The sequence below is a fragment of the Podarcis erhardii genome (genome assembly GCF_964252035.2).
Source record: "Podarcis erhardii genome assembly, chromosome: 4".
NCBI classification, from domain to species: Eukaryota; Metazoa; Chordata; class Lepidosauria; order Squamata; family Lacertidae; genus Podarcis; species Podarcis erhardii.
In genome coordinates, this window is record NC_138508.1 from 6,817,059 (window position 1) to 6,844,486 (window position 27,428).

The following is a 27,428-nucleotide window of genomic DNA, read 5'->3' on the forward strand; positions in this document are numbered from 1 at the left end:
TATATATGGGATCAGATTATTACTATTTATGTTTCATTTTTATATGTGTGTTTTGGAAGCTGCCCAGAGTGGCTGGGGGAATGCAGCCAGATGGGCAGGGTATAAATAAAAATTATTATTATTACTACAGTGGTACCTTGATTTAAGAACAGTCCTGTTCCGGAAAGTTTGTAAACCGAGGTACCACTGTATCATCATCATCATCATCATCATCATCATCATCATCACTGCTACTTCTACCTGAAATTCAATAAGTCTAGCTCTTCTCTGGGATGAATTTTGTTTGGCCCAGTCATGGCATCCCCTCCATCTCCAATGTCAGTCATCTCTTTGGTCAAACCAAGATTGACAGGAGCAAAAACAAAAGCAGAAAACCTGAAGCTACTTATCTTTCCTAACAATTCTGAAGCTGACAGTGAAGATGGCCTGGGCAGTTGAGACCAGCCCAATCGTGGTAGAAAAAGGAATAATCTGAGGAAGATTGTTCAAAGAGAAAACTATAATTTACTGTTTATTGTGGGGGTGTTAGGTTCCCAGGTGTTATAGGGGCCACTATTGAGCTCTGTGAAAATATGTTAGGTTGGTCTATAGACGTATTTTTTGAATTTCCAGGCAGATAGGACGATCCCACAGGGAGCCTTACCAAGAGAGGCCACGATCCCACGATTCTCCTCCATGACGTCCTTATGCAGAGCTCTCTGGTCAGGATCCAGCAACGCCCACTCCTCGTCCGTGAAATGAACAGAGACATCTTCAAAGCACACTGGACCCTAAAAGAAAAAGGGAAATGTCCTCCTCTGAGACAGCAGAAATATGATCTGCTCCAGAATGCTATGTTGTTTCCTTCCTGTAAATTGCGGTGTTGTTTCAATAGGATTGTTTTGCAGCACATTTTAATTATGGGTGCTTATTTTATTCTGCGTTTTAATTATGGGTATTTGTCTTTGTGCAAATAGGTGTTACTCCGCCTTGTGTTTTCCAAGTCATTCTGCCTACGCAAGCATTCCAGTTTCCCCGATGGAAGGATCCACTTTCTCCTCTCCTAGTGAGCTGTTCCAGGAAGGTTCCCTCCCAATGCCCTAGAGCCAAATTCAAGGGGTTCAGGGCGGCATGGAGAGGGGGAGGATTGGGGGGCAGGCCCCATTTTTCATCCGATGGGGCCGGTTAGGTGAATCCAGGCCACTATTTGTTCTCATTTGTCCACTGCTTAGAAAACAATTTTAGCATTCAGTGATCAATCTACAATTAAAATAAGCCTATTTTGGTCTCCTGGCTCTGAGAGACAAGCCGGAAGGGTGGCTTCTGGCAAAAGGAGAGGGAGCCACCGGTGGCTCTTACTTATCCTGACTCACCTCTGCCTCTCAACCTTCCTCTCCCACTCGCCTCCTCCCTCTTCTGCCTCTGATTCTGCCACAGAGTCTCCCAGCTCACTAAGCTCTGTAACCCCTTCAGCTTCTGACACCTCCTCTTCCCAGGCTTCTCCCTCTTCTCCCTCTACCCGCTCATCCTTCCTCCACTTCCACTCCTTCGGCTCTGAGCCATCTTCCCTTCCTGGTTCCCCGGCTGCTTCCTCCCACCATTCCTCTGTGCCCAACCAGTCCATGACATTGCTCCATCCCTCGGCCTCTGTCCCCACAAGGCAGCTTCCCCTGACCTGATCTGGTTCCACAGCCGCTGCTTCCCTTCTGCCTCCATGAAAAGGCGGATCAGGAGGTTTTGCTGGCATCCTTCTGCCATCTGCAAGAGAAAAAAGGTAAGCAGGACGCCAGGAGTGCCTGCATCTCTCACAGGTGAAACAGGGCATCTCAAACTGCAGATGGGCCTTTGAGAAATGCTTACCTACTGAGAGTATTTGGACGTTTGTGCCCATTTCATATGTTTGTTTGTGCAGAAATACATCTCCTCTCCTCTGGACCCTTGTTCCCAACTGTCTCCCCCCAAAACAAGATGAAAAAACCCTCAGATGAGTTGGGAAACCAACAGAATGAGACCAGTGGAGAAAAACCACCTTCCTCCTTACCCAGTGGCCTCTCTCTGGTGTCCAATGGAGGCCTCTCTGCCTCACAGGAATCCAGGTCCATTTCTGCAAAGAGATCCTTTCCCTGAGAAAGAAACAAGGATTCAAAACAGAGAATGGTGAGAAAAACTAGAAAGAGAATGACAAAGACTTGAAGGGTGTGAGATCTCATTCCATGGATGCTTTCCCAGAAAACGGATGGGCCATCAGCAGACCATTATGGGATGTTCTCTGTTTGGAGCCCCTTGGGAGTATCCAGAGGAAAGTCTCTCTCACCTGCTTTCTCTCCTCTGCCTGACTCAGGAGGAAACCTTCGGCCAGGGCCACCGCCTGGGAACTCGTCTCCACTCCGCATTCCCTCACCCAGCTCTCCATCTCCAGGGGAAGGACAGCCAGGAACTGCTCCAAGATCACCAAGTCCAGCATCTCAGCTTTCGTGTGCCTTTCTGGCTTCATCCACTGATGGTCAAGGTGGTAGAGTCGGCTGCAAACCTCTCGGGGTCCTTTGGCCTCCTGGCAGCAGAACTGCCTCACCTGCTGGCTCTGCACCTCTGAGCATAGAGTGTCTTCCTCACCCAGGATCTTCTGCACTGGGTTTTCCCAGAACCCCCCACTGCTCCCAGTTTGGCTGGCATGGCCTCTTCCTGCTTCAGGGCCAGCTGAGTCTCGCTCATCCATCCGTGCTCTCAGGAAGCCTCTGAGAGGTCAGAAGGAAGCCTTCGGTCTTCTGCCAAGTTCTGTCCGTCTAAATGAGAAGCTCTAGCAAATCTTACAAAGCAAATACATTGTTCTGTTACAGAATTTGTAGGACGGGGGGGGGGGGAATGGTTCCCTGAGGAAGAATGATGCTTCTTGCTGGGAACAAGGGCTGAAGTGCACCGCATCCCAGACCATGAGATATCTTTTTGAAAAGAAAGAGGAGGAAGAGGAGAAGAAATAAGTCTTTAGCCTTCAAGCAATGCAGAATGTGGAGGCAACTGAAGGGATTTCTGGGAGATTAATCAACCTGGTTTCTCCATCCTTCCAGTCAATGCATGAAGTCAGAACTGAATGACAAGGGAGTCATTTGTATCTTGTGATAAATGGATGCTTTTCTCTGGTGGGGGTCCTGACCTGGGGGTTCTCTGGAGTTGCTCCCCCCAGTCCCACCCTCACCCCACCTCCACTCCCTGCTTCTGTCTCCTTTTCTGCAATTTCTGCCGCTGTCCAGACAGATTCGTGGGGTGAGATCTCTTTTTCTCTCTTCTGAGGGCCAGGAATGTATCTGGCCAACCCCCAGAGGGCCAGGTGGGCGGGGCCAAAGACATCTCCCTTCATTTTTTTTATTTTTTGTTGTTCTATTAGATAGCTTAACACAAACTGGCTTGCAATGCAGCAGCCAGACTATGGCCTGGGATCCCTCTCTTTATTCCTGGCCTCTTTCCTACTTTTCCTTCCTTCCTGCCCGTTGGGTTTTTTTTGGGGGGGGGGCTAGTCCACCTCCTCGTTCAGCTTTGGAAAACCATTTGCACATGTTTCCTCCGTTGTGCAATGAGGCTGAGCGATGTCACAAAGAGTTAAAGTCCCAGGGACTCCTGCTGATCCCTTATTTTCAAATCTGAAAGTTGACAGCTATGGACTCACCAGATCCCAGGAGGGGACAGCGAGGCAGCCCTTGCAGGAGAGACCCCCAAGCAAGGAAAGGACTGGGGAGGGAGGGAGGGGGCTTGGCTCTGGAGGACCTGCCCCCTCTTGCTTCCTGGCCTCTCTAGGAAGGCAGCTCACTTCCCTTTAACCCTTGCCAAGCCGGGTCCCTCCAGCTCAGCCCTCTCTCGCTTGGCAGAACCTCAGATTTCTATTATTTCTTATGGATTTAGGGGGGCAGCTGCCCCCCTGGCTACGCCCATGCCCAGATATCCTTTTGGGGGTGAGGCTCTTGGCTGGACTCTGAGCATCTCCCTCCCTTGGCCAGAAACCAGAGGAAGAGCTTGCAGGGAAAAGGGCTTTGCAGGAGGCAAGGAAGCTCCTCCTGGAATTCAGGAGTGGAGAGAGAGGAGGGGATCCCAGGGTCATCTAGTCCAACCCGAAGCAAGAGGGGGCCGGGTCTAGTTCTATAATTATTATTACAACCCCCAGCAATGCAGGAATCTCAGCTCAAGCATCCATGGCGGATGGCCGTCCGATCTCTGCGTAGAAACCTCCAAGGAAGGAGAGTCCCCCACCTCCCAAGGGAGACCTTTCCCCTGCCCAACTACTCTTAGATGTCCCTCAAGGCAGAGGGTCCTGAGTTCTAGCCCTGCTGAAACAATTGCACTGGCTGCCAAGGAGGAACCAAGCAAATTTCAAAATAAATAAATCCTATTCTCATCATAAATGAGTAATACTTTCTTATGCACGCTTATGTACGCAACAAAAGTATGCCATTTCCCTTTCTAGAAATGCTTAATTGCTAATTCAATGGACTGAAAATGGATGGTTGTTGTTATTATGTTTAGGGAAGCTTTTAATATTTGATGGACTATTGTATTTTAATATTTTGTTGGAAGCCGCCCAGAGTGGCTGGGGAGCCCAGCCAGATGGGTGCGGTATAAATTATTATTATTATTATTATTATTATTATTATTATTATTATTATTCAGGTGAGTGTTCTTTCAAAAGAGGCAGGTGGAATCTCCATGGTTGCTAATAGTATAACGTTGTAAGTGCCGGGAAATATGGGGAGCCCTAGAGCATCTGCTTGGCATGCAGAATGTCCCAGGGTCAACCCCTGACATCTTCTGCAAGGGCTAGACGAGATCCCTGCCTGAAACTCTGGGGAGCTGCTGCCAGTCAGTGTAGACCAGGGGTCCTCAAACTATGTCCCGCGGGCCGAATCCAGCCCTCCAGGGTCGTGAATCTGGCCTGCACGACCATTTCAGAACCCACCAAGTGTTCAAGGCTGAAAGCATCTCGCCACCCGCTCAGTTAGTCCCTGCGCCGTGCTGAAGTATAACACCGGTCTTGAAAGACCTACATTGGCTCCCACTACGTTTCCGAGCACAAATCAAAGTGTTGCTTCTGACCTTCTGGCCGCTGGTGTAGCATACATAAGTAATATCCATTTTTCTTTTGGCAGCGCTTGGTTTGGGATACCTACATAGGCGCTGACTCCATGGGGCCTGAGGGGGCCCGAGCCCCCTCAAAAATTCGTTTGGGGGGGCTCAGCCCCCCCAATAATTTAAGAAAATTGCACACTTAGAATTTGTCCGGTGCGCGGACTTTCCCCTCTCTCTTCTTTTGCCCCGCGGATGGATAGGAAGGAAAGGACGAGGCTGCGAGCTCCCCAGCCCAGGCTCCTTGCAACGCTTCAAGCCCCGGCAAGCTGCACCCTCTCGGCGGCGGCGCGCTGCAGGTGCTTCCCCAATCCCGTCCGAGCACTAAGAGCAGGAAGTCGCCCTGCCGGCTCGGAGGAGGCAGCCCAGAAACGGGGCGGGAGAGCAGGACGCCGCCGCCCCCGCGCCACCTCGCCTCAGGCGCCGCCTTCTGCGCGCACACTCGTTTGCCGCTAGAAGCCCTGCAGAAAAGGGCGTCGGGTGCAGGAGCGGTGCCTACGTCGCGCTTCCCGGAGGGGGCGCGTCGCCCGGCATTGGCACGCGTTTGGGCGGGCTGCGGAGGGCGCGAGCGTGCGCCCCAGGAGGCCGGCGAGGGCGGGAAAGCGGGCAGCTCGCTCCTCCCGCGCGCCCGAAGGGGCTTTTTTGGTGGTTCTCCCGCTGCTACGAAGTCCTAAGCCAGTGTTTCCCAACCTTTTTTGGGCAAAGGCACACTTGTTTCATGAAAAAAATCTCGAGGCACACCACCATTAGAAAATGTTTAAAAAATTAACTCTGTGCCTATATTGACTATATATAAAGTAACTCTCTTTAATAGGCATCAAATAAACACAAAGAAAGTATTTTATAATTACTTTATTATGAAATAGTAAGTACCGTATTTTTAGGACGCTCCGTCCCATAGGACGCACCTACTTTTTTTGGGGGGGGGGAAATAAAGGAAATTTTTTTTCCCTTTATTTCCCCCTCCCCAAAACCAGGTCGGGGAACAGTGGGATGGCGGTGCTGCACCTCCCCGCTGTCCCCCGAGCTTGTGGGGCTGGCCCATGTCTGCCTGGTGCGAGGGGCGCTCTGCTTCAGGGCGCCCCGCGCGTCGGGCGGCAGGCTACAGTCCGCAGCATGGGGAACCCTCTGTTTCAGGGCGCCCCACGCGCCCCCCCGGGTGCGCAAGGCTTGCCAACACGAGCGCGGAGCACGGGGCGTCCTCCGAAGGGCGCCCCGTGCTCCGCGCCGCCCGCAAGCCTTGCGCTCTCGGGGGGAGATCCCCCGGGTGCGCAAGGCTGGCCAACACCAGCGCGGAGCACGGGGCGTCCTCCGAAGGGCGCCCCGTGCTCCGTGCTGCCAGCTGCCGCCCGCAAGCCTTGCGCTCCTGGGGGGAGATCCCCCGGGTGCGCAAGGCTGGCCAACACCAGCGCGGAGCACGGGGCGGCCTCCGAAGGGCGCCCCGTGCTCCGTGCTGCCGGCTTCCACCCACAAGCCTTGCGCTCTCGGGGGGAGATTCCCCGGGTGCGCAAGGCTGGCCAACACCAGCGCGGAGCACGGGGCGGCCTCCGAAGGGCGCCCCGTGCTCCGTGCTGCCGGCTTCCGCCCGCAAGCCTTGCGCTCTTGGGGGGAGATCCCCCGGGTGCGCAAGGCTGGCCAACACCAGCGCCGAGCACGGGGCGTCCTCCAAAGGGCGCGCAAGGCTTGCCGACACCAGCGCGGAGCACGGGGCGGCCGGCCGAAGCGAGCGGCGATGGGATGTGGGAGGGAGCTTGCTTGCCGCCCCGCGTGTGCTCGCCGCCGCCGCCCCGCCTCTCGCCGCCCGACTCGCCCGCCTCCCTCCCACGGCACACCAGGCAACGTCTCGCGGCACACTAGTGTGCCGCGGAACACCGGTTGGGAAACACTGTCCTAAGCAACGAGAAGGAAAGCGAGAAGGAAAGCGCCTCATGAGCATAGCACTGGAGGGTGAGTCTCAACTTTTCTGGACGAGCACTCAATGTGTTGCAGATATTAAGCATAAGAAACGCTCCTCATTGTCCACACCCATAAAAATATCCATTTTTTTTTAAATAAATATTTTATTAAATTTTCAAATACATAATACAAGATCCCTACACCAAAAAGCCAGAACCAAAATACCAAAGAGCCATATAGAAAGAAAGAAATAAAAAAGAAAAAAGAGAAAAATATAACCAACCATTCAGTACAACTTTTCTTATATAACTGATTGGACTTCCTCACATCTCCTTACCCTGCATTATTTATAATAAGAATGTCAGCAAATTATTACCTTGTTTCATACCTTATTTTGTACTTTCCAAATATTATACTTCTAAATTTAAAACAATTTTTATCAATTGCTCATACCTTAAAATTAAACGTAGTGTTGCCTTAAATTTCGACCTTTTCTTACTTATAACTTAATTTTCTATTTTACAAAGTCTATTTGCTGGAACTGATATTTTCTAAATCGTGCAAATACTTAACATTCATACAACTTATAATGTTTTTGTAGATAGTTCTTAAACTTCTTCCAGTCCTCTTCCATTGTTTCTTCTCCCTGGTCTCGGATTCTGCCAGTCATTTCAGCCAATTCCATATAGTCCATCAATTGCGTCTGCCACTCTTCCAGTGTGGGCAAGTCTTGTGTCTTCCAATACTTTGCAATAAGTATTCTTGCTGCTGTTGTCGCATACATAAAGAAACTTCTGTCCTTTTTTAACACTTTCTGGCCGACAATGCCCAAGAGGAAGGCCTCCGGTTTCTTAACAAAGGTATATTTAAATACCTTTTTTAGTTCATTATAGATCATTTCCCAGAAGGCTTTCACTTTAGGGCATGTCCACCAGAGGTGAAAGAATGTCCCCTCAGCCTCTCTACATTTCCAACATTTATTATCAGACAGGTGATATATTTTTGCGAGCTTGACTGGGGTCATGTACCACCTATATATCATTTTCATAATATTCTCCTTCAAGGCATTACATGCCGTGAATTTTATTCCGGTGGTCCATAACCTTTCCCAGTCCTCAAACATAATGTTATACCCTATATCCTGGGCCCATTTTATCATGGCTGATTTAACAGTCTCATCCTGTGTGTTCCATTTAAGCAGCAAGTTATACATTCTCGACAGTACCTTAGTCTTTGGTTCCAACAGTTCTGTCTCTAATTTCGACTTCTCCACCTGGAATCCTATCTTTTTGTCCAATTTAAAAACCTCTTGAATTTGAGCGTAATGTAACCAATCTTGCACCTTATTCTTTAATTTATCCAAGCTCTGCAACCTCCATTTATCTCCAATTTTTTCTATTATTTCCCAATATTTCGGCCAAAGTGCTATTACTGTGCGACAGCAATATTTTATGTTTTATTCTTTTAATGATAGTTTAGGATTTATTTAAATATCATTTCAGTCTTTTCAGAGCTATATATTCACTGCTCTGTAATAGTCTATAAGCATAATTGTTACTGTAAATTAAATTAGCTTTTTACGAAAATACCGTGCGTGTTTATGTTTTGTTTCTTTTTTCAAAGCCAAAAAGTGTTTCAGGCTTGTCGAGTTTCCCGGAGTGTGGAGTTATAGAGAGTCGAGTTTTCGGGGTTCTAATGTTGATCATATGACTCTATTTTTTTTTATAATATTTTTTATTAAGTTTATGGAATACAGAAACAAAAAGATTAAGGAACAGATATAACAAATAAAGTAAAAAAGTTACAAATTTCCATATTCCTTTTTTTCCCAAACTAGTGGACTTCCCCACATCTTCCAAACCCTGCATTCTCTGTAATACAGAACATCAGCAATTTGTTAACTTGTTTCAAAACTTATTGTATCCTTCGTTTTATCATGTTACCTAATTTCCAAGATGTTATAACCCAAATCATTTTCGTTTAACCACAATAAAGTTATTTCATTATTATACCTCTGGCTTCTTGTACCTTAATTTCCATTTCTTTAATTTACAATTGCTGAAGCTAAAATTTCCTAAAAAGTGCATTTTCTTAACATTCATACAACTTATAATATTTTTGCAAATAGTCCTTAAATTTTTTCCAGTCTTCTTCCATTACTTCTTCTCCCAAGTCTCGGATTCTGCCAGTCATTTCGGCCAGTTCCATGTAGTCCATCAACTGCGTCTGCCATTCCTCCAGAGTGGGTAAATCTTGTGTCTTTCAATGCTTCGCAATCAGGATCCTTGCTGCGGTAGTAGCGTACATAAAGAAAGTTCTATCCTTCTTTAACACACTCTGGTCTACCATGCCCAGAAGAAAGGCCTCCGGTTTCTTAGGAAAGGTATATCTAAATACCTTTTTTAGCTCATTATAAATCATCTCCCAGAAGGCCTTCACTTTCAGACATGTCCACCAGAGGTGAAAGAATGTCCCTTCCGCGTCCTTACACTTCCAACATTTATTATCAGACAGGTGGTATATCTTAGCCAGCATATGACTCTAAAATACTTTTAAAAAACTTTAAAACTCACTAATTTTCATCTAAAATTTAGAAAACTTCCCGGGGCAGGACCCCGGTATGGGCCCCCCCAATATTTTTTATAAGTCGGCGCCCCTGGATACCTAACAAAAAGGGTGTTTAAGAAAGTTCATTTTGAACATGACGCTGTTTACTTTCCTAGGCTTGGAAAGTGTAAGAACGGAAGTCAGTCTTATCTCTTCCACTCTGCTGTGCTTTTGCACTGTTCTGTGTCTCCCTGTCTGTTGCTGAAGAAGAGAGAGGGTGCCATTATAATCTCTTTGGTGTTGTCTTCAAATGTGAGGAGCATTCCCTCAGTTCCTTCATCCATGTCATTTATCAAGACGTTGAACAACAACGGGCCCAGGACAGAACCCTGCAGCACCCCTCTGGTCACTTTTCCCCAGGATGAGGAGGAACCATGAAGGAGTCCTTTTTGGGTTCGGTCAGTCAAATCCACATAACAGTTACCTCATTCAGTCTCGTGTTACCAGCTTCCTCACATAAATATCATGGGGGGCTTTGTCAAAAGCCTTACTGAAATTGAGATGCACTATTTCCACAACAGTCCATTGATCAACGAAGTTTTTAATCCATCCAAGAAAAGAAAAGAAGAAAAGGAGAGATTTCTCTAGCTTGTCTTGTTTTTGACCCCTGGGCTCTCACTTGTGGGGTGCCTCAGGGTTCTGTCCTCTCCCCCATGTTTTTCAACATCTACATGCAGCCACTGGGAGAGATCATCAGGGGGTTTGGACTGGGTGTCCATCAATATGCAGATGATACCCAGCTCTAACTCTCCTTTAAATAGGAACCAGTGAAGGCGGTGAAGGTCCTCTGTGAGTGTCTGGAGGCGGTTGGAGGATGGATGGCGGCTAACAGATTGAGGTTGAATCCTGACAAGACAGAAGTACTGTTTCTGGGGGACAGGAGGCGGGCAGGTATGGAGGATTCCCTGGTCCTGAATGGGGTAACTGTGTCCCTGAAGGACCAGGTGCGCAGCCTGGGAGTCATTTTGGACTCACAGCTGTCCATGGAGGCACAGGTCAAATCTGTGTCCAGGGCAGCTGTTTACCAGCTCCATCTGGTACGTAGGCTGAGACCCTATCTGCCTGCGGACTGTCTCGCCAGAGTGGTGCATGCTCTGGTTATCTCCCGCTTGGACTACTGCAATGCACTCTACGTGGGGCTACCTTTGAAGGTAACTCGGAAACTACAACTAATCCAGAATGCGGCTGGTGACTGGTAGCGGCCGCCGAGACCATATAACACCGGTCTTGAAAGACCTACATTGGCTCCCGGTACGTTTCCGAGCACAACTCAAAGTGTTGGTGCTGACCTTTAAAGCCCTAAACGGCCTCGGTCCAGTAAGAGCGTCTCCACCCCCATCATTCTGCCCGGACGCTGAGGTCCAGCGCTGAGGGCCTTCTGGTGGTTCCCTCATTGCGAGAAGCAAAGCTACAGGGAACCAGGCAGAGGGCCTTCTCGGTAGTGGCGCTCGCCCTGTGGAACGCCCTTCCAGCAGATGTCAAAGCAATAAACAACTACCTGACATTCAGAAGACATCTTAAGGCAGCCCTGCTCAGGGAAGTTTTTAACATGTGATTTTACTGTATTATTGGTGTCAGGGGTTCAGGGAGAGAGGCGCAGATGAGGGAGGAGACAGAGAGCGAGGGGGAAGGATTCCAGGGTGACGAGGAAGAGGACGACAATGACCCGAGATTGTCCATGAGTCCGTCCAGTGAATCGGAGGACTCCCAAAAGGGAGCCCCCCTGGTCAAGCCAAGGGGAGCTAGAGGGGGAAGCAGTCAGGAGCAGGGGAACGAAGGGGGAACCCCCAGTGGGAGTTGGAGATCGGGACCGGCTTCTCCGCCGGAACGGAGTGAAGGGGGTGGAGTGACCAGTGTGTCAGAAGGAGCAGAACAGGAAGCAGAGAGGGGAAGGAGATCGGGGCAAGACGTCCTGCCGGAAGGGGCGGAGAGTAGTACCGAGAGCAGTGTAACTGTCGAAGGGAAGGTCAGGAGCAACGTACGCGCGCCAAGTTCAAAATGGGAGGCGCGCGGAAGTGAAGAGAGTCCTGGGGAGGAGCCTGGTCCCAAAGCGCGAAGCAGGGGGGAGCAGGCGTCAGAGGATTCAGCCTCTGGGGAGTCCCGAAGGGAGAGAACACAGGGGGGCAGAAAGACCCTGCGGAAAAGGAAGGAGAGGAAGAGGTGGACCAGTACAAGCCTCTTAAACTGGTGTAGAGGCGGGACTGACTCAGAGGGGACTTCGGCGGTCTAAGCGTAACAGACGTAGAGCCACGGAGCTCGGATGTAAAGCTAAGAATGTTCTTCAATAAAAGCTTTTGTACATAAGCCGGACTGGACTTTGGTCTCTTGTGAGCTGGGACCACGGGTGGCTCTGACAATTGGTTTTTATGGAAGCCGCCAAAAGTGGCTGGGGAGGCCCAGCCAGATGGGCAGGGTATAAATAATAAATTATTATTATTATTATTATTATTATTATTATTATTATTATTATTATTATTATTGAGAAAGCCATGCTTTCATCCTGTATGTTTATATTGTAAAAACTTCAGATGAAGGGCAAATAAATTTTTAAAAGCATAAATGAGGATATTGACAAGCTAGAACTTGTGCAAAGGAGGGAGATTTATGTCTTTAATTTGGAAACCACATGACCCAGTGGTGCTGACTTTGATAAAATATTGGTGGGGGGCCAGGTAAGTCCTGCCTTGCACAATCCATCATATGATGCATGTGTGGGAATGTTCAGGGATGCAGGAAAGGATAAGTTGTCTAAGTATATCCTTATCCAACTTGTGTTAACAACTTCCACAATATCAGCAGAGTAACATTCCCTTTTATTTTAAATTTGCAGCATCTGCGTTTGCTCAGGCTCGCTAAAGCCTCTATAATAACTGTTCTGGTAATTTCCCCTTATTCCCTCATAAAATAGTAAAGACGACACAGTCTTTTACAAAAATATAAAGAGTTTACTCACATTCTGTTCACAATCAGATCCCAGAAGGCAGACTTAGCTTAATGAAGTAACATACACTTGGAGTCTATCCCTTAAGAAGACAGTCCCTTTTTCCTCTCTTGGCTGGAAGCCAAGAGGGCATCTCTGGCTTAGTAGATGTTGTGTCTTCGATGCATGTGGTGAAAGAGAGAGAGAGATGGCTGCCCTGCCCTGTGCTTTTGTCATTACCTGCACAGGTGAGGCCACACCCACCTCTAGTTACATGCAGAGGAAGTCTGTCTCGGCCCAGAAGGAAACAGGAAGTTTACCTGCTGGCTGGACAAACATCCCTCTCCATGTGTAAACATGTTCACTCTAGGAATGTTGTACTTGACTGCTCTTGTGTTTCACAGCATGCATGCCATTAGAATGGCAATGCCTATAATGGCAGCAACTTTTTAAAAAAGTAATATTTTGAGCCCGTAGTTCAATTTCCCAGCAGCTCCCCTTGCCCCAGAGACACTTCTAGCATTCCATCTCCTCTACCTGTGGCATTGTTCAGCAGTGGGGAAAGTGACCTCTTCACAACGGATGTCCATTTGGTATGGCCCTTTCCAGGTTTTTTCCTGCCCCTTGTGTTTGTCTTTCATTTGTTCTCCTATGTGTGTTGTCAGTAGAAGCCACAATTCTGTGGGTACTCTAGGTGGTGCAGAAAGCACCTAGAAGCTGACTAGAGGTTGAAGTGCCGATCAAGCTTCAGTTTTGCGCTCTATTAATTCCAGTTAGCAGTACTGGGGGTGGTTCACATTCTGGGGCAGTGCTTTTGGCCAGCAGAGGGTGTCACAGGGCCAGCCTACTTTCCCTTTAAAGCAAACTTGGGTCTCCAGCTGTTTTTGGACTACAACTCCCATCATCCTAGCTACCAGGACCAGTGGGAAGGGATGATGGGAACTGTAGTCCAGGAGCTGCTGGGGACCCAAGTGTGGGAAAGCCTGCTTCAAAGCATCTTTTCCATTTTGCCCACAAAGATGGGACCTGTCCACGTTTGTATCTTCTTGTATTTTGTTTTCCTCATGACCTTTCTGTGTTTGTTTTTTATTTTTTAAGAGGGCAAATTGAAAGAGAAATTGTATGGCACGTTGCAGAAGAATAAAAGGTTGTGTTTGAAAAAAACACACCAAAATCTGGGGGGTGGCATCCTTAAATATTTTATTGGGGGTGGGGCAAAGACCACTAGGCCTTTAAGAGTTGGCGCCTATTCCCTACACCCACAGGTCTCAGGATGGTTACAAAATTTAAAAAAAGATAAAAAACACCACATATTAAAAGGGCATTAGATGTGAATTAGCCAAAAGCCTGGTTAAAAAGGTGCAGATTTGCCTGGCTCCTAAAGCTGTATAATGGTTTTTCTGACCATTGTATGGATTCTTTGATGAGAAGTAAGATTGGCACTCTGACTGAAGCTCTTTCCACATTCCACACACTGCTAGGGTTTCTCCCCTGTATGAATTCTTTGATGGGAAGTGAGATTGGAGCTACATGTGAAGCTCTTTCCACATTCCACACACTGATAGGGTTTCTCCCCTGTATGAATTCTTTGATGGGAAGTGAGACTGTGGCGGCGACTAAAGCTCTTTCCACATTCAAAGCACTGATAGGGTTTCTCCCCTGTATGAATTCTGTGATGGGAAGTCAGATCGGAGCTACATGTGAAGCTCTTTCCACATTCCCCACACTGATAGGGTTTCTCCCCTGTATGAATTCTTTGATGGGAAGTGAGATTGGAGCTATATGTGAAGCTCTTTCCACATTCCTCACACTGATAGGGTTTCTCCCCTGTATGAATTCTTTGATGGAAAGTGAGAGAGGAGCTACATGTGAAGCTCTTTCCACATTCCACGCACTGATAGGGTTTTTCCCCTGTATGAATTCTTTGATGGGAAGTGAGAGAGGAGCTCTGAGTGAAGCTCTTTCCACATTCCTCACACTGATAGGGTTTTTCCCCTGTATGAATTCTTTGATGGGAAGTAAGGGAGAATCTCCTCCTGAAGCTCTTTCCACATTCCACACACTGATAGGGTTTCTCCCCTGTATGAATTCTTTTATGGGAAGTGAGACTGTCGTTGTGAATGAACCTCTTTCCACATTCCACACACTGATAGGGTTTCTCCCCTGTATGAATTCTTTTATGGGAAGTGAGATTTTGCTTCTGACAGAAGCTCTTTCCACATTCTGCACACTGATAGGGTTTCTCCCCTGTATGAACTATTTGATGGGAAGTAAGATTGGCCCTCTGACTGAAGCTCTTTCCACATTCCATGCACTGATAGGGTTTCTCCCCTGTATGAATTCTGTGATGGGAAGTGAGATTGGAGCTACATGTGAAGCTCTTTCCACATTCCACGCACTGATAGGGTTTCTCCCCTGTATGAATTCTTTGATGGGAAGTGAGAGAGGAGCTGCATGTGAAGCTCTTTCCACATTCCACGCACTGATAGGGTTTCTCCCCTGTATGAATTGTTTGATGGGAAGTGAGAGAGGAGCTACATGTGAAGCTCTTTCCACATTCCACGCACTGATAGGGTTTCTCACCTGTATGAATTCTTTGATGGGAAGTGAGAGAGGAGCTGCATGTGAAGCTCTTTCCACATTCCTCACACTGATAGAGTTTCTCCCCTGTATGAATTCTTTGATGGAAAGTGAGAGGGGAGCTACATTTGAAGCTCTTTCCACATTCCACGCACTGATAGGGTTTCTCCCCTGTATGAATTCTTTGATGGGAAGTGAGATTGGAGCTCTGACTGAAGCTTTTTCCACATTCCATGCACTGATAGAGTTTCTTTCCAATGAGATTTTGTTGATGGGAAGTGGAATGGGAGCTCTGACTGCAGCTTTCTCCACACTCCAAATTTTTACGTGGCTTCTCCTCCCTGGGGATTTTATCGTGGTCACCTTTGCTCTCAATTTCCAATTCATCAGAATCTGCAATGGAGACAAAAAGGGATTAGAGCCTCAGGAACAAATGTTGAAGAAATGAAACGAGTTGGGTGTGTGTTCATTACCTGTGTTGTTTGTCATTTTACCAACATATTTCTTATTAGATTCTGAAGAGTTGTTGAATGTTGTTTTCTCTGATATATAGTAGTGGTCAAAATTGTGGAAGGTTGAAGCTGACACTGAAGATGGCCTGGGAAGTTCTTCACACCAGCCCAATCGTGGTAGAAAAAGCAATATTTTGAAGAAGATTGTTCAAAGAAAAAACTGTAAGTTTCTGTTTATTGTGGGAGTGTTAGGTTCCCAGGTGTTATAGGGGGCAATGTTGAACTCTGTGAAAATAGATGAGGTTGGCCCACAGACGTATTTTTTGAATTTCCAGGCAGATATGACGATCCCGCAGGGAGCCTTACCAAGAGAGGCCAATATCCCACGATTCTCCTCCATGACGTCCTTATGCAGAGCTCTCTGGTCAGGATCCAGCAACGCCCACTCCTCGTCCGTGAAACGAACAGTGACATCTTCAAAGCACACTGGGCCCTAAAAGAAAAAGGGAAATGTCCTCCTATGAGACAGCAGAAATATGATCTGCTACACAATGCTCTGTTGTTTCCTTCCTGTTAATAACAACAACAACAACAACAACAACAACAACAACAACAACAACAACATATTATTTATAGCCCGCCCATCTGGCAACAACAACAACAACAACAACAATATATTATTTATAGCCCGCCCATCTGGCTGGGTTTCCCCAGCCATTCTGGGCGGCTTCCAAAAAACACTAAAAGACAATAATCTCTTAAACATTAAAAGTGTCCCTAAACAGGGCTGCCTTTAGATGTCTTCTAAAAGTTTGGTAGTTATTTTTCTCCTTGACATCTGGTGGGAGGGCGTTCCACAAGGCGGGTGCCACTACCGAGAAGGCCCTCTGCCTGGTTCCCTGTAACTTGACTTCTCACAGCGAAGGAACCGCCAGAAGGCCCTCAGCACTAGATCTCAGTGTCTGGGAAGAACGATGGAGGTGGAGACGCTCCTTCAGGTATACTGGACCGAGGCCGTTTAGGGCTTTCAAGGTCAGCAGAAACACTTTGAATTGTGCTCAGAAACGTTCTGGGAGCCAGCGTAGGTCTTTCAAGACCGGTGTTATATGGTCTCGGCGGTCGCTCCCAGTCACCAGTCTAGCTGCTGCATTTTTGATTAGTTGTAGTTTCCTGGTCACCTTCAAAGGTAGCCCCACATAGAGCGCATTGCAGTAGTCCAAGCGAGAGATAACCAGAGCACGCACCACTCTGGAGAGACAGTCTGCGGGCAGGTAGGGTCTCAGCCTGCATACCAGATGGAGCTGATAAACAGCTGCCATGGACACACAATTGACCTGTGCCTCCATGGACAGCTGCGAGTCCAGAATGACTCCCAGGCTGTGCACCTGGTCCTTCAGGGGCACAGTTACCCCATTCAGGACCAGGGAGTCCCCCACACCACGCCTCCTGTCTCCCCAAAATAGTAATTCTGTCTTGTCAGGATTCAACCTCAATCTGTTAGCCGCCATCCATCCTCCAACCGCCTCTAGACACACAGAAATTTCACCGCCTTCACTGGTTCCGATTTGAAAGAGAGGTACAGCTGGCTATCATCTTTATACTGATGAACACCCAGCCCCAACCCCCTGATGATCTCTCCCAGCGGCTGCATGTAGATGTTGAAAAGCATGGGGGAGAGGACGGAACCCTGAGGCACCCCACAAGTGAGAGCCCAGGGGTCTGAACACTCATCCCCCACCACCACTTTTTGGACACGGCCCAGGAGGAAGGAGCGGAACCACTGTATGTCAGTGCCCCCAGCTCCCAGCCCCTCACCACGGTCCAGAAGGATGTTATGGTCGATGGTGTCAAAGGCCGCTGAGAGATCCAGCAGAACTAGGAAACAGCTCTCACCTTTGTCCCTGGTCCACCGGACTTCATCGAACCAGTGCGACCAAGGCAGTTTCAGTCCCAATATGAGGCCTGAATCCCGACTGGAAGGGATGCAAATGGTGCACTTCTTCCAGGCGTGCCTGGAGTTGTTCAGCAACCACTCGCTCAATCACCTTGCCCAAGAATGGAAGATTTGAGACTGGGCGATAGTTAGCCACATTGGCACCATCTAAAGATGGTTCTTTAATAAGCGGTTTGATAACCGCCTTTTTCAGCAGTTCTGGGAAGGCTCCCTCACAGAGAGAAGCATTCACGACCCCACGAAGCCCATCTCCCAGCCCTTCCCAGCTAGCTTTTATAAGCCAGGATGGGCAAGAATCAAGGAGACAGGTGGTTGGTTTCACTTGTCCAAGCAGCCGGTCCACATCCTCGGAGGTAACAGATTGGAACCGATCCCACACAACTTGACTAGACAGGACACTATCTCTCTCCCGCCCCGGCCCTGCTCCCACGGTGGAGTCTACCTCTTCCTGAATCTGAGTGACTTTATCTGCAAAAAACTTTGCAAAATCATTGCAGGAGATCATGTGGCCCATACTGGGCCCCGATGTAGCAGGTGGTTCCACTAAATTGCGAACCCCCTGAAAAAGTCTCCTGCTGCTGTTTTCTGCAGATGCAATAGAGGCGGCGAAGAAAGTCTTCTTTGCTGTCACTACCGCCACTTGGTAGGCTCGACATTGAGCTGTAACCCGTTTCCGGTCAGCTTCAGAATGAGTTATCCATCACCGGCGCTCTAGCCATCTCAGCGATTGTTTCATTGCCCTCAGTTATCAATCTAGAAATAAAGTAAGCCTCTTTTGGATGGCCATCTGTCTTGGATGATCTAGCAGATTCCTGCATTGCAGGGGGTGCCTGGAAGCGGTTGGAGGTTGGATGGCGGCTAACAGATTGAGGTTGAATCCTGACAAGACAGAAGTACTGTTTTTGGGGGACAGGAGGCGGGCAGGTGTGGAGGATTCCCTGGTCCTGAATGGGGTAACTGTGCCCCTGAAGGACCAGGTGTGCAGCCTGGGAGTCATTTTGGACTCACAGCTGTCCATGGAGGCGCAGATTAACTCTGTATCCAGGGCAGCTGTCTACCAGCTCCACCTGGTACGCAGGCTAAGACCCTACCTCCCCGCGGACTGTCTCGCCAGAGTGGTGCATGCTCTAGTTATCTCACGCTTGGACTACTGCAATGCGCTCTACGTGGGGCTACCTTTGAAGGTGACCCGGAAACTGCAATTAATCCAGAATGCGGCAGCTAGACTGGTGACTGGGAGTGGCCGCCGGGACCACATAACACCGGTTCTGAGAGATCTGCATTGGCTCCCAGTACGTTTCCGAGCACGATTCAAAGTGTTGGTGCTGACCTTTAAAGCCCTAAACGGCCTCAGTCCTGTATACCTGAAGGAGCGTCTCCACCCCCATCGTTCAGCCCGGACACTGAGATCCAGCGCCGAGGGCCTTCTGGCAGTTCCCTCATTGCGAGAAGTGAGGCTACAGGGAACCAGACAGAGGGCCTTCTCGGTAGTGGCGCCCGCCCTGTGGAACGCCCTCCCATCAGATGTCAAAGAGATAAAGAATTACCTGACGTTCAGAAGACATCTTAAGGCAGCCCTGTTCAGGGATGTTTTTAATATGTAATGCTGTATTGTTTTTAATACTGATTGGGAGCCGCCCAGAGTGGCTGGGAAACTCAGCCAGATGGGCGGGGTATAAATAATAAATTATTATTATTATTATTATTGACTCTGGGAGACAAGCAGAGAGGGTGGCTTCTGGCAGAAGGAAGAGGGAACCACCGGTGGCTTCTCCTTCTCCTGACTCACCTCAGCCTCTCGACTTTCCTCTCCAACTTGCCTCCTTCCTCTTCTGCCTCTGATTCTGCACTGCATTCTTCTACAGAGTCTCCCAGCTCACTAAGCCCTGTTTCCCCTTCAGCTTCTGACACCTCCTCTTCCCAGGCTTCTCCCTCTTCCCGCTCATGCTTCCTCCACTTCCACTCCTTCGGCTCTGAGCCATCTTCCCTTCCTGGTTCCCCGGCTTCTTCCTCCCACCATTCCTCTGTGCCCAACCAGTCCAAGATACTGCTCCATCCCTCGGCCTCTGTCCCCACAAGGCAGCTTCCCCTGACCTGATCTGGTTCCACAGCCGCTGCTTCCCTTCTGCCCCCATGAAAAGGTGGATCAGGAGGTCTTTCCGACATCCTTCTGCCATCTGCAAGAGAAAAAAGGTAAGCAGGACGTCTGGAGTGCCAGTTTCTCACAGGTGAAACAGGGCATCTCTAACTGCAGATGGGCCTTTGAGAAAGCCTTTCCTGCTGAGAGCATTTGGAGGTTTGTGCCCATTTCATGTTTGTTTGTGCAGAAATACATCTCTCCTCCTCTGGACCCTTCTTCCCAACTGTCTCCCCCAAAACAAGATGAAAAGAACCCTCAGATGAGTTGGAAAACTACAGAACGAGACCAAATGGAGAAAAGCCTCCTTCCTCCTTACCCAGTGACCTCTCTCTGGTGTCCAACGGAGGCCTCTCTGCCTCACAGGAATCCAGGTCCATTTCTGCAAAGAGATCCTTTCCCTGAAAAAGAAACAAGGATTCAAAACAGAGAATGGGGAGAAATACTAGAAAGAGAATGACAAAGACTTGAAGGGTGTGAGATCTCATTCCATGGATGCTTTCCCAGAAAACGGATGGGCCATCAGCAGACCATTATGGGATGTTTTCTGTCCTGTTTGGAGCCCCTTGGGAGTATCCAGAGGAAAGTCTCTCTCACCTGCTTTCTCTCCTCTGCCTGACTCAGGAGGAAACCTTCGGCCAGGGCCACCGCCTGGGAACTGGTCTCCGCTCCGCATTCCCTCACCCAGCTCTCCATCTCTGGGGGAAGGACAGCCAGGAACTGCTCCAAGATCACCAGGTCCAGCATCTCAGCTTTTGTGTGCCTTTCCGGCTTCAGCCACTGGTGGCAAAAGTGGTAGAGTCGGCTGCAAACCTCTCGGGGTCCTTTGGCCTCCTGGCAGCAGAACTGCCTCATCTGCTGGCTCTGCACCTCTGAGCGGAGGGTGTCCTCCTCACCCAGAATCTTCTGCACTGGGTTTTCCCAGAACCCCCCACTGCTCCCAGTTTGGTTGGCATGGCCTCTTCCTGCTTTGGGGCCAGCTGAGTCTTGCTCATCCATCTGTGCTCTCAGGAAGCCTCTGAAAGATCGGAAGGAACCCTTTGGTCTTCTACCAAGTTCTATCCGTCTAAATATGAAGCTGTAGCAAATCCTACAAAGCAAATACATTGTTCTGTTACAGAATTTGTAGGACGGGGAGGGGGGGGGGAATGGTTCCCTGAGCAAGTACAGATGAGTCTTGCTGGGAACCAGGGCTGGACTGCACCACATCCCAGACCATGAGCTATCTTTTTGAAAAGAAAGAGGAGGAGGAAGAGGAGAAGAAATACATCTCTAGCCTTCTAGCAATGCAAAATGTGGAGGCAACGGAAGGGATTTCTGTCAGATTAATCAACCTGGTTTCTCCATCCTTCTAGTCAATGCATGAAGTCAGAACCGAATGACAAGGGAGTCATTTGTATCTTGTGATAAATGGATGCTTTTCTCTGGTGGGGGTCCTGACCTGGGGGTCCTCAGGAGTTGCTCCCCAGCCCCAGCCCCACACTCACCCCACCTCCACTCCCTGCTTCTGTCTCCTTTTCTGCAATCTCTGCCGCTGTCCAGACAGATTCGTGGGGTGAGATCTCTTTTTCTCTCTTCTGAGGGCCAGGAATGTATCTGGCCAACCCCCAGAGGGCCAAGTGGGCGGGGCCAAAGACATCTCCCTTGATTTTTTGATTTTTTTGTTGTTCTATTAGATAGCTTAACACAAACTGGTATGCAATGCAGCAGCCAGACTATGGCCTGGGATCCCTCTCTTTATTCCTGGCCTCTCTTTCCTACTTTTCCTTCCTGCCTGCCAGTTGTTTTTTTTGGGGGGGGGGGCTAGTCCACCTCCTCCTCCAGCTTTGGAAAACCATTTGCACATGTTTCCTCCGTTGTGCAACAATGAGGCTGAGCGATGTCACACAGAGTTAAAGTGCCAGGGACTCCTTTGTTTCAAAAAGGGAGATTTTGTGGGAGTCAGGGATCCTCTGATCTGCAGGAAGGAGAGCGTGGCAGACCTGGCCCCTCCCTGGCAGGACCCTCTCCTCCCTGACTTGGGGTCCCCCCCTGCAGGAGCACATCTGGCCCCCCAGGCATCCTCTCCAGCTGCAGCCCTGGGACCCCCGTCTCCCCACTGCACCCTTTGGGGGGAGAGAGAGGAGACTCACCCATAGCTGGCAACCTTCCCTTTTTTTGCGGGAAATTCCCTTATTGCAGCGCCGTTTCCCCGCTGCTTCCTGCTGCTATCCCGGATTGGTAGATAGGAGAGGCTGCTGATCCCTTATTTTCAAGGCTGCTGATCCCTTATTTTCAAGGCTGCTGATCCCTTATTTTCAAGGCTGCTGATCCCTTATTTTCAAGGCTGCTGATCCCTTATTTTCAAGGCTGCTGATCCCTTATTTTCAAGGCTGCTGATCCCTTATTTTCAAGGCTGCTGATCCCTTATTTTCAAATCTGAATGTTGACAGCTATGGACTCACCTGATCCCAGGAGGGGGCTGCGATTCGGCCCTTGCAGGAGAGACACCAAAGTAACACCCCCCCCCTCCTTGCAGGAAAGGACTGGGGAGGGAGGGGCCTTGGCTCTGGAGGACCAGCCCCCTCTTGCTTCCTGGCCTCTCTAGGAAGGCAGCTCACTTCCCTTTAACCCTTGCCAAGCCGAGTCCCTCCAGCTCAGCCCTCTCTCGCTTGGCAGAACCTCAGATTCTTATTATTTTTTATGGATTTAGGGGGCAGCTGCACCCCTGGCTACGCCCATGCCCAGATATCCTTTTGGGGGTGAGGTTCTTGGCTGGACTCTGAGCATCTCCCTCCCTTGGCCAGAAACCAGAGGAAGAGCTTGCAGGGAAAAGGGCTTTGCAGGAGGCAAGGAAGCTCCTCCTAGAATTCCGGAGTGGAGAGAGAGGAGGGGATCCCAGGGTCATCTAGTCCAACCCCCAGCAATGCAGGAATCTCCGCTCAAGCATCCATGGCAGATGGCCGTCCGGTCTCTGCTTAGAAACCTCCAAGGAAGGAGAGTCCCCCACCTCCCAAGGGAGACCTTTCCCCTGCCAAAATGAGCAATAACGAGTATATAATTAAATGGGTAAATGAGTAATTTCTCATGCATGCTTTTTATGCTAATATACAAAAGTATGCCATTTCCCTTTCCAGAAATGCTTAATTGCTAATTTAATGGACTGAAAATGGATGGTTGTTGTTATTATGTTTAGGGAAGCTTTTAATATTTGATGGACAATTGTATTTTAATATTTTGTTGGAAGCTGCCCAGAGTGGCTGGGGAACCCAGCCAGATGGGTGGGGTATACATTATTATTATTATTATTATTATTATTATTATTATTATTATTATTATTATTCAGGTGAGTGTTCTTTCAAAAGAGGCAGGTGGAATCTCCACGGTTGCTAATAGTATAACATTGTAAGTGCAGGGATATATGGGGAACCCTAGATTATCTGCTTGGCATGCAGAATGTCCCAGGGTCAGCCCCTGACATCTCCTGCCAGGGCTGGACAAAATCCCTGCCTGAAACTCTGGGGAGCTGCTGCCAGTCAGTGTAGACCAGGGGTCCTCAAACTATGTTCCACGGGCCGAATCCAGCCCTCCAGGGTCGTGAATCTGGCCTGCACGACCATTTCAGAACCCACCAAGTGTTCGAGGCTGAAAGCATCTCGCCACCCGCTCAGTCAGTCCCTGCGCCGTGCTGAGGTATAACGCCGGTCTTGAAAGACCTACATTGGCTCCCACTACGTTTCCGAGCACAATTCAAAGTGCTGGTGCTGACCTTTAAAGCCCTAAACGGCCTCGGCCCAGCATACCCAAAAGAGCGTCTCCACCCCCATTGTTCTGCCCGGACACTGAGGTCCAGCTCCAAGGGCCTTTAGGCGGTTCCCTCATTGCGAGAAACAAAGCTACAGGGAACCAGGCAGAGGGCCTTCTCGGTAGTGGCCCCCGCCCTGTGGAATGCCCTTCCAGCAGATGTCAAAGCAATAAACAACTACCTGACATTCAGAAGACATCTTAAGGCAGCCCTGTTAAGGGAAGTTTTTAATGTGTGACATTTTTGTGTATTTTTGGTTGCTGTGGAAGCCGCTTAGAGTGGCTGGGGAAACCCAGCCAGATGGGCGGGGTAGAAATAAATTATTATTATTATTATTATTATTATTATTATTATTATTATTATTATTTGCTTTTGTTGTTGTTGTTGTTTAGTCGTTTAGTCGTGTCCGACTCTTCGTGACCCCATGGACCAGAGCACGCCAGGCACTCCTGTCTTCCACTGCCTCCCGTAGTTTGGTCGCTCATGTTTGTAGCTTCGAGAACACTATCCAACCATCTCGTCCTCTGTCGTCCCCTTCTTCTTGTGCCCTCCATCTTTCCCAACATTAGGGTCTTTCCCAGGGAGTCTTCTCTTCTCATGAGGTGGGCAAAATACTGGAGCCTCAGCTTCAGGATCTGTCCTTCCAGTGAGCACTCAGGGCTGATTTCCTTCAGAATGGATGCGTTTGATCCATGGGACTCTCAAGAGTCTCCTCCAGCACCATAATTCAAAAGCATCAATTCTTCGGCGATCAGCCTTCTTTATGGTCCAGCTCTCACTTCATACACCACCACTGGGTAAACCATGGCTTTAACTATACGGACCTTTGTTGGCAAGGTGATGTCTCTGCTTTCTAGGACGCTGTCTAGGTTTGCCATCGCCTTTCTCCCAAGGAGCAGGCGTCTTTTAATTTTGTGACTGCTGTCACAAAATTTATCATTATTATTATTAGGTAAACGCCACCAGTGTGGTGGCGGTTATACCAATGAAAGGCCAGGGGTTTTGCCCGGGGACGGGGAAGGGTTGTCTTTTGGCTTGAAGCGTGAAGTTGAGTTCGGAGTTAACCACGCAGCTAACCAATTATTTTAGGAAGGCAAGTCCAATACCAACTGCCCAAACTTTGGCACGCAAAATGCCCTAGAAGCCAACCGTAATTGCTAAATTGGAATTCACGGCACCTAGCACTTTAACTCAATTGATTTAAATTAACTTACTCGGAGTCACACCAATTAAATTCACAATTTGACTGTAGGAAACCTTAGCCATTAAATTTAGTCCCTTTGCATAAGAACCAATTAAAGTAAGGAATTGACCGCAGAAAAACCTAACCCTCAGCAACTAAAAATATATTAAATCCCTCCTGATCACGATTAAATTCCTAGCACTTTCGTAACTCCCCAGAGAAAGAGCCCTTATAACAACCCCCCTGAGCAGCCGTGTGGCAAGCAAGCACCCCCCCCCCACTGGGACAGCAGTTGAACCAAAAAAGTGCGCTTGCCAGAACCTAATGAAATCAAATGCCGTATGCTGAAACTCCGCCCTTGTCCTTATGTTCTTATAATTAAAGCGCAATGAGAAATTGAAGCCGATAAGCTAGGGGTGGAGTCTATTAGCCTCTCCCAAGATGGCGCCGATAATCCCCATAGCCGAGGAACCACGTGGTTTACTCAGAATGGCGACGCTGCGTCGTGCCACCCCGGCAAGCGAAAAATTCATATAACAGCTCGAATCGGTCAGTGGTAGCCCTAATGCGCCGCTGCCCCTTTTTTCCTCTGTTTGGCTTCTCGTGAGGGAATTTAGCCCCAAAGCCCGAAGAACGCTGCGCAAGACAAACCTGAGGCGGGGAATTGCCACACTTAAAATGGCCGCCTTGATCAACCCCCTAACACACAGGTGGGGCACACATGTGGGCCTACCGCGAGCGACGCTGTGCCGTGTAACCTAGGCCCGCTTAATAAAAATTAAACCAGATTACAAGAAAGGGGGACAGTCCCGCAGCCCGTTAAACAATTAACCCAATCGGGCCGCCCGAAACAAATCCAGCCCCCGGGCAGTGCTCCCCAATACGGTACCACCTCAGACGGAGGGTGCTTAGCCGCCCAGGAAGCGGCAGGCAGGCGCCCGGGGAAGGGAAGGGGATGCCGAGATAAAGCACCTCGAGCGCCGTTTCCACGCCGATGTCGTTGCACGCTCTGAATACGCTTCCGCCAGCGGCAACAGGGAAGAAGCAGCGAAAACAACCCTAAAAATCAACCCCCCCCCCCAGCGATTTCAGTTCTGAACACGGAAAAAAATATATCTGGCAAGAGCCTGGTCACCACGAGGCCAGGAGCCCATTGGCTGGTGGCCGCGATCTGCCGGTCGGAGCCGAAAAAGAGAGCTCGCGGAGGCCAAAAGAGAGCTCGCTAGCGGTCCGAAGGAGATCCAAATGAAAGTGACCCGAAGCAACCCAAGCCCAGCCAGAACCCTGCGCGTGATTTCAGCTCTTTCAAAGGCGTCCGGCAGCGGCTTCTTCGGCGAGGCGGGAGTGCGCGGACGGCCTGGCGCGCCCCGTGGGGTCGGAGGGCTACGCACGGGTCGCGGGTGAAAAGATAGACCGACTAAGAAGTGAGCAGGGAAGCAGTGCGAAAACTGGAGCAAAAGCAGCAAGGAGCGAATCCAGCCCGTCAGCATCGTGAATCTGGCCTGCATGACCATTTCAGAACCCGCCAAGTGTCCGAGGCTCAAAGCATCTCGGCCGGCCGCTCAGTCAGTCCCCGTGAGGTACATGCCACTGGCGTGATGGCGGCTCTACCCATGAAAGGCCAGGGGGTTTCACCCGGGGACGGGGAAGTGTTGTCTTTTGGCTTGAAGAGCGAAGTTCAGGTTAGTGGAGGAAGGCAGACTTGGGTCGATTCGGTTTCATTACGTAGACGTTTAAAGGTGGGAGAAGGAAGTACAGTCCTATTTCTGTGAGTGGCACAGGGGTCTTTCCACTCCTGTGGTTTACATGCTCTGAAAGCTAGGATCTGTTTTGATATTTCAATTTTAACAGGATGGAGTGGAACCGGAGATTGACCATCTTGTTAGCCTGGGGCAGGGGGCAGCAACCTTTCTCAGCCATGTGGGCCAGTCCACCGTCCCTCAGACCATGTGGGGGGCCAGACTATATTTTTTTTGGGGGGGGGATGAACAAATTCCTATACCCCACAAATAACCCAGAGATGCATTTTAAATAAAAGGACACATTCTACGCATCTGAAAACACACTGATTCCTGAATCGTCTGTGGGCCGGATTGAGAAGCCGATTCCGCATCCGGCCCCCAGGCCTTAGTTTGCCTACCCCTGGCCTGGGGAGCCACATTCTGGTTGAAGGAGGCCAGGACTGGCCCCCAAGGCCTGGGGTGTCCCTCCTCCCCTGCAGTAGGGCTTGGAATCCAGGAGAAAACTCTTGGAATAGCCTTGCCAGGAGCTCAGAGACGGACTCACCTGTCCCCATGTCCTTCTCTTTGCAGATGTGCTGTGGTTGCGCATCCCTCCCCCAGGGGTGAGTATTGGAGAGAACCAGAGCAGGGACTCAGACCTGCCCTCCTTGCCCCCCACTCTGCCCTCTCGGAGGTGGAGAAGCCCTCCCTTCGTGAGGAACTGACAGACTGACTTTTGCCTTTCAGCTGCTGGAGGGAGATCAGCTGTACCTGCCGGAGGTGATCCTGGTTGCCAGACAGCTCAGCTGAGGGGGCTCTGAAGGAGGAGGACCCTACTGGCCTAGGTTCACATACCCTGTTTGAAAGGGGAATCATCAATATTATGAAAATGATGTACAGATGGTACATGACCCCAGTCAAGCTTGCAAAAATTTATCATTCGCCCGATAATAAATGCTGGAAATGTAAAGAAACTGAAGGTACATTCTTTCACCTTTGGTGGACGTGCCCAAGGATTAAGGCTTTCTGGGAGATGATTTATAATCAAATGAAAAAGGTATTTAAGTATACCTTCCTGAAGAAACCAGAGGCCTTTCTCCTGGGCA

General features: G+C 49.3%; 2 protein-coding genes across 3 annotated transcripts in view; both read right to left on the reverse strand.

The window, feature by feature from the left end:
* The window catches only part of LOC309341032 (uncharacterized protein), a 103,778-nt gene that overhangs the window by 16,440 nt on the left and 59,910 nt on the right, over positions 1-27,428 (reverse strand). The window contains exons 1-5 of one of the 2 annotated variants that reach the window (XM_081860434.1): positions 3,230-3,285; positions 2,294-2,511; positions 2,021-2,102; positions 1,655-1,737; positions 644-770 (exon numbers count right to left, since the gene is read on the reverse strand). In XM_081860434.1, the coding sequence (XP_081716560.1) occupies positions 644-770; positions 1,655-1,737; positions 2,021-2,102; positions 2,294-2,473 (472 nt within the window). In that variant the 5' untranslated portion in view covers positions 2,474-2,511; positions 3,230-3,285. Of the gene's footprint in view, positions 1-643; positions 771-1,654; positions 1,738-2,020; positions 2,103-2,293; positions 2,786-3,229; positions 3,286-27,428 lie in introns of those variants that run through there. The other variant, XM_081860433.1, reaches the window with a different exon arrangement.
* The window catches only part of LOC309340989 (uncharacterized protein), a 91,924-nt gene continuing 78,190 nt past the window's right edge, over positions 13,695-27,428 (reverse strand). Inside the window, exons 2-6 of the mRNA XM_081860350.1 lie at positions 20,232-20,724; positions 19,954-20,035; positions 19,592-19,674; positions 15,910-16,036; positions 13,695-15,484 (exon numbers count right to left, since the gene is read on the reverse strand). Coding sequence (XP_081716476.1) covers positions 13,989-15,484; positions 15,910-16,036; positions 19,592-19,674; positions 19,954-20,035; positions 20,232-20,633 — 2,190 coding nt within the window. The 5' untranslated portion in view covers positions 20,634-20,724 and the 3' untranslated portion in view covers positions 13,695-13,988. The remainder of the gene's footprint in view (positions 15,485-15,909; positions 16,037-19,591; positions 19,675-19,953; positions 20,036-20,231; positions 20,725-27,428) is intronic.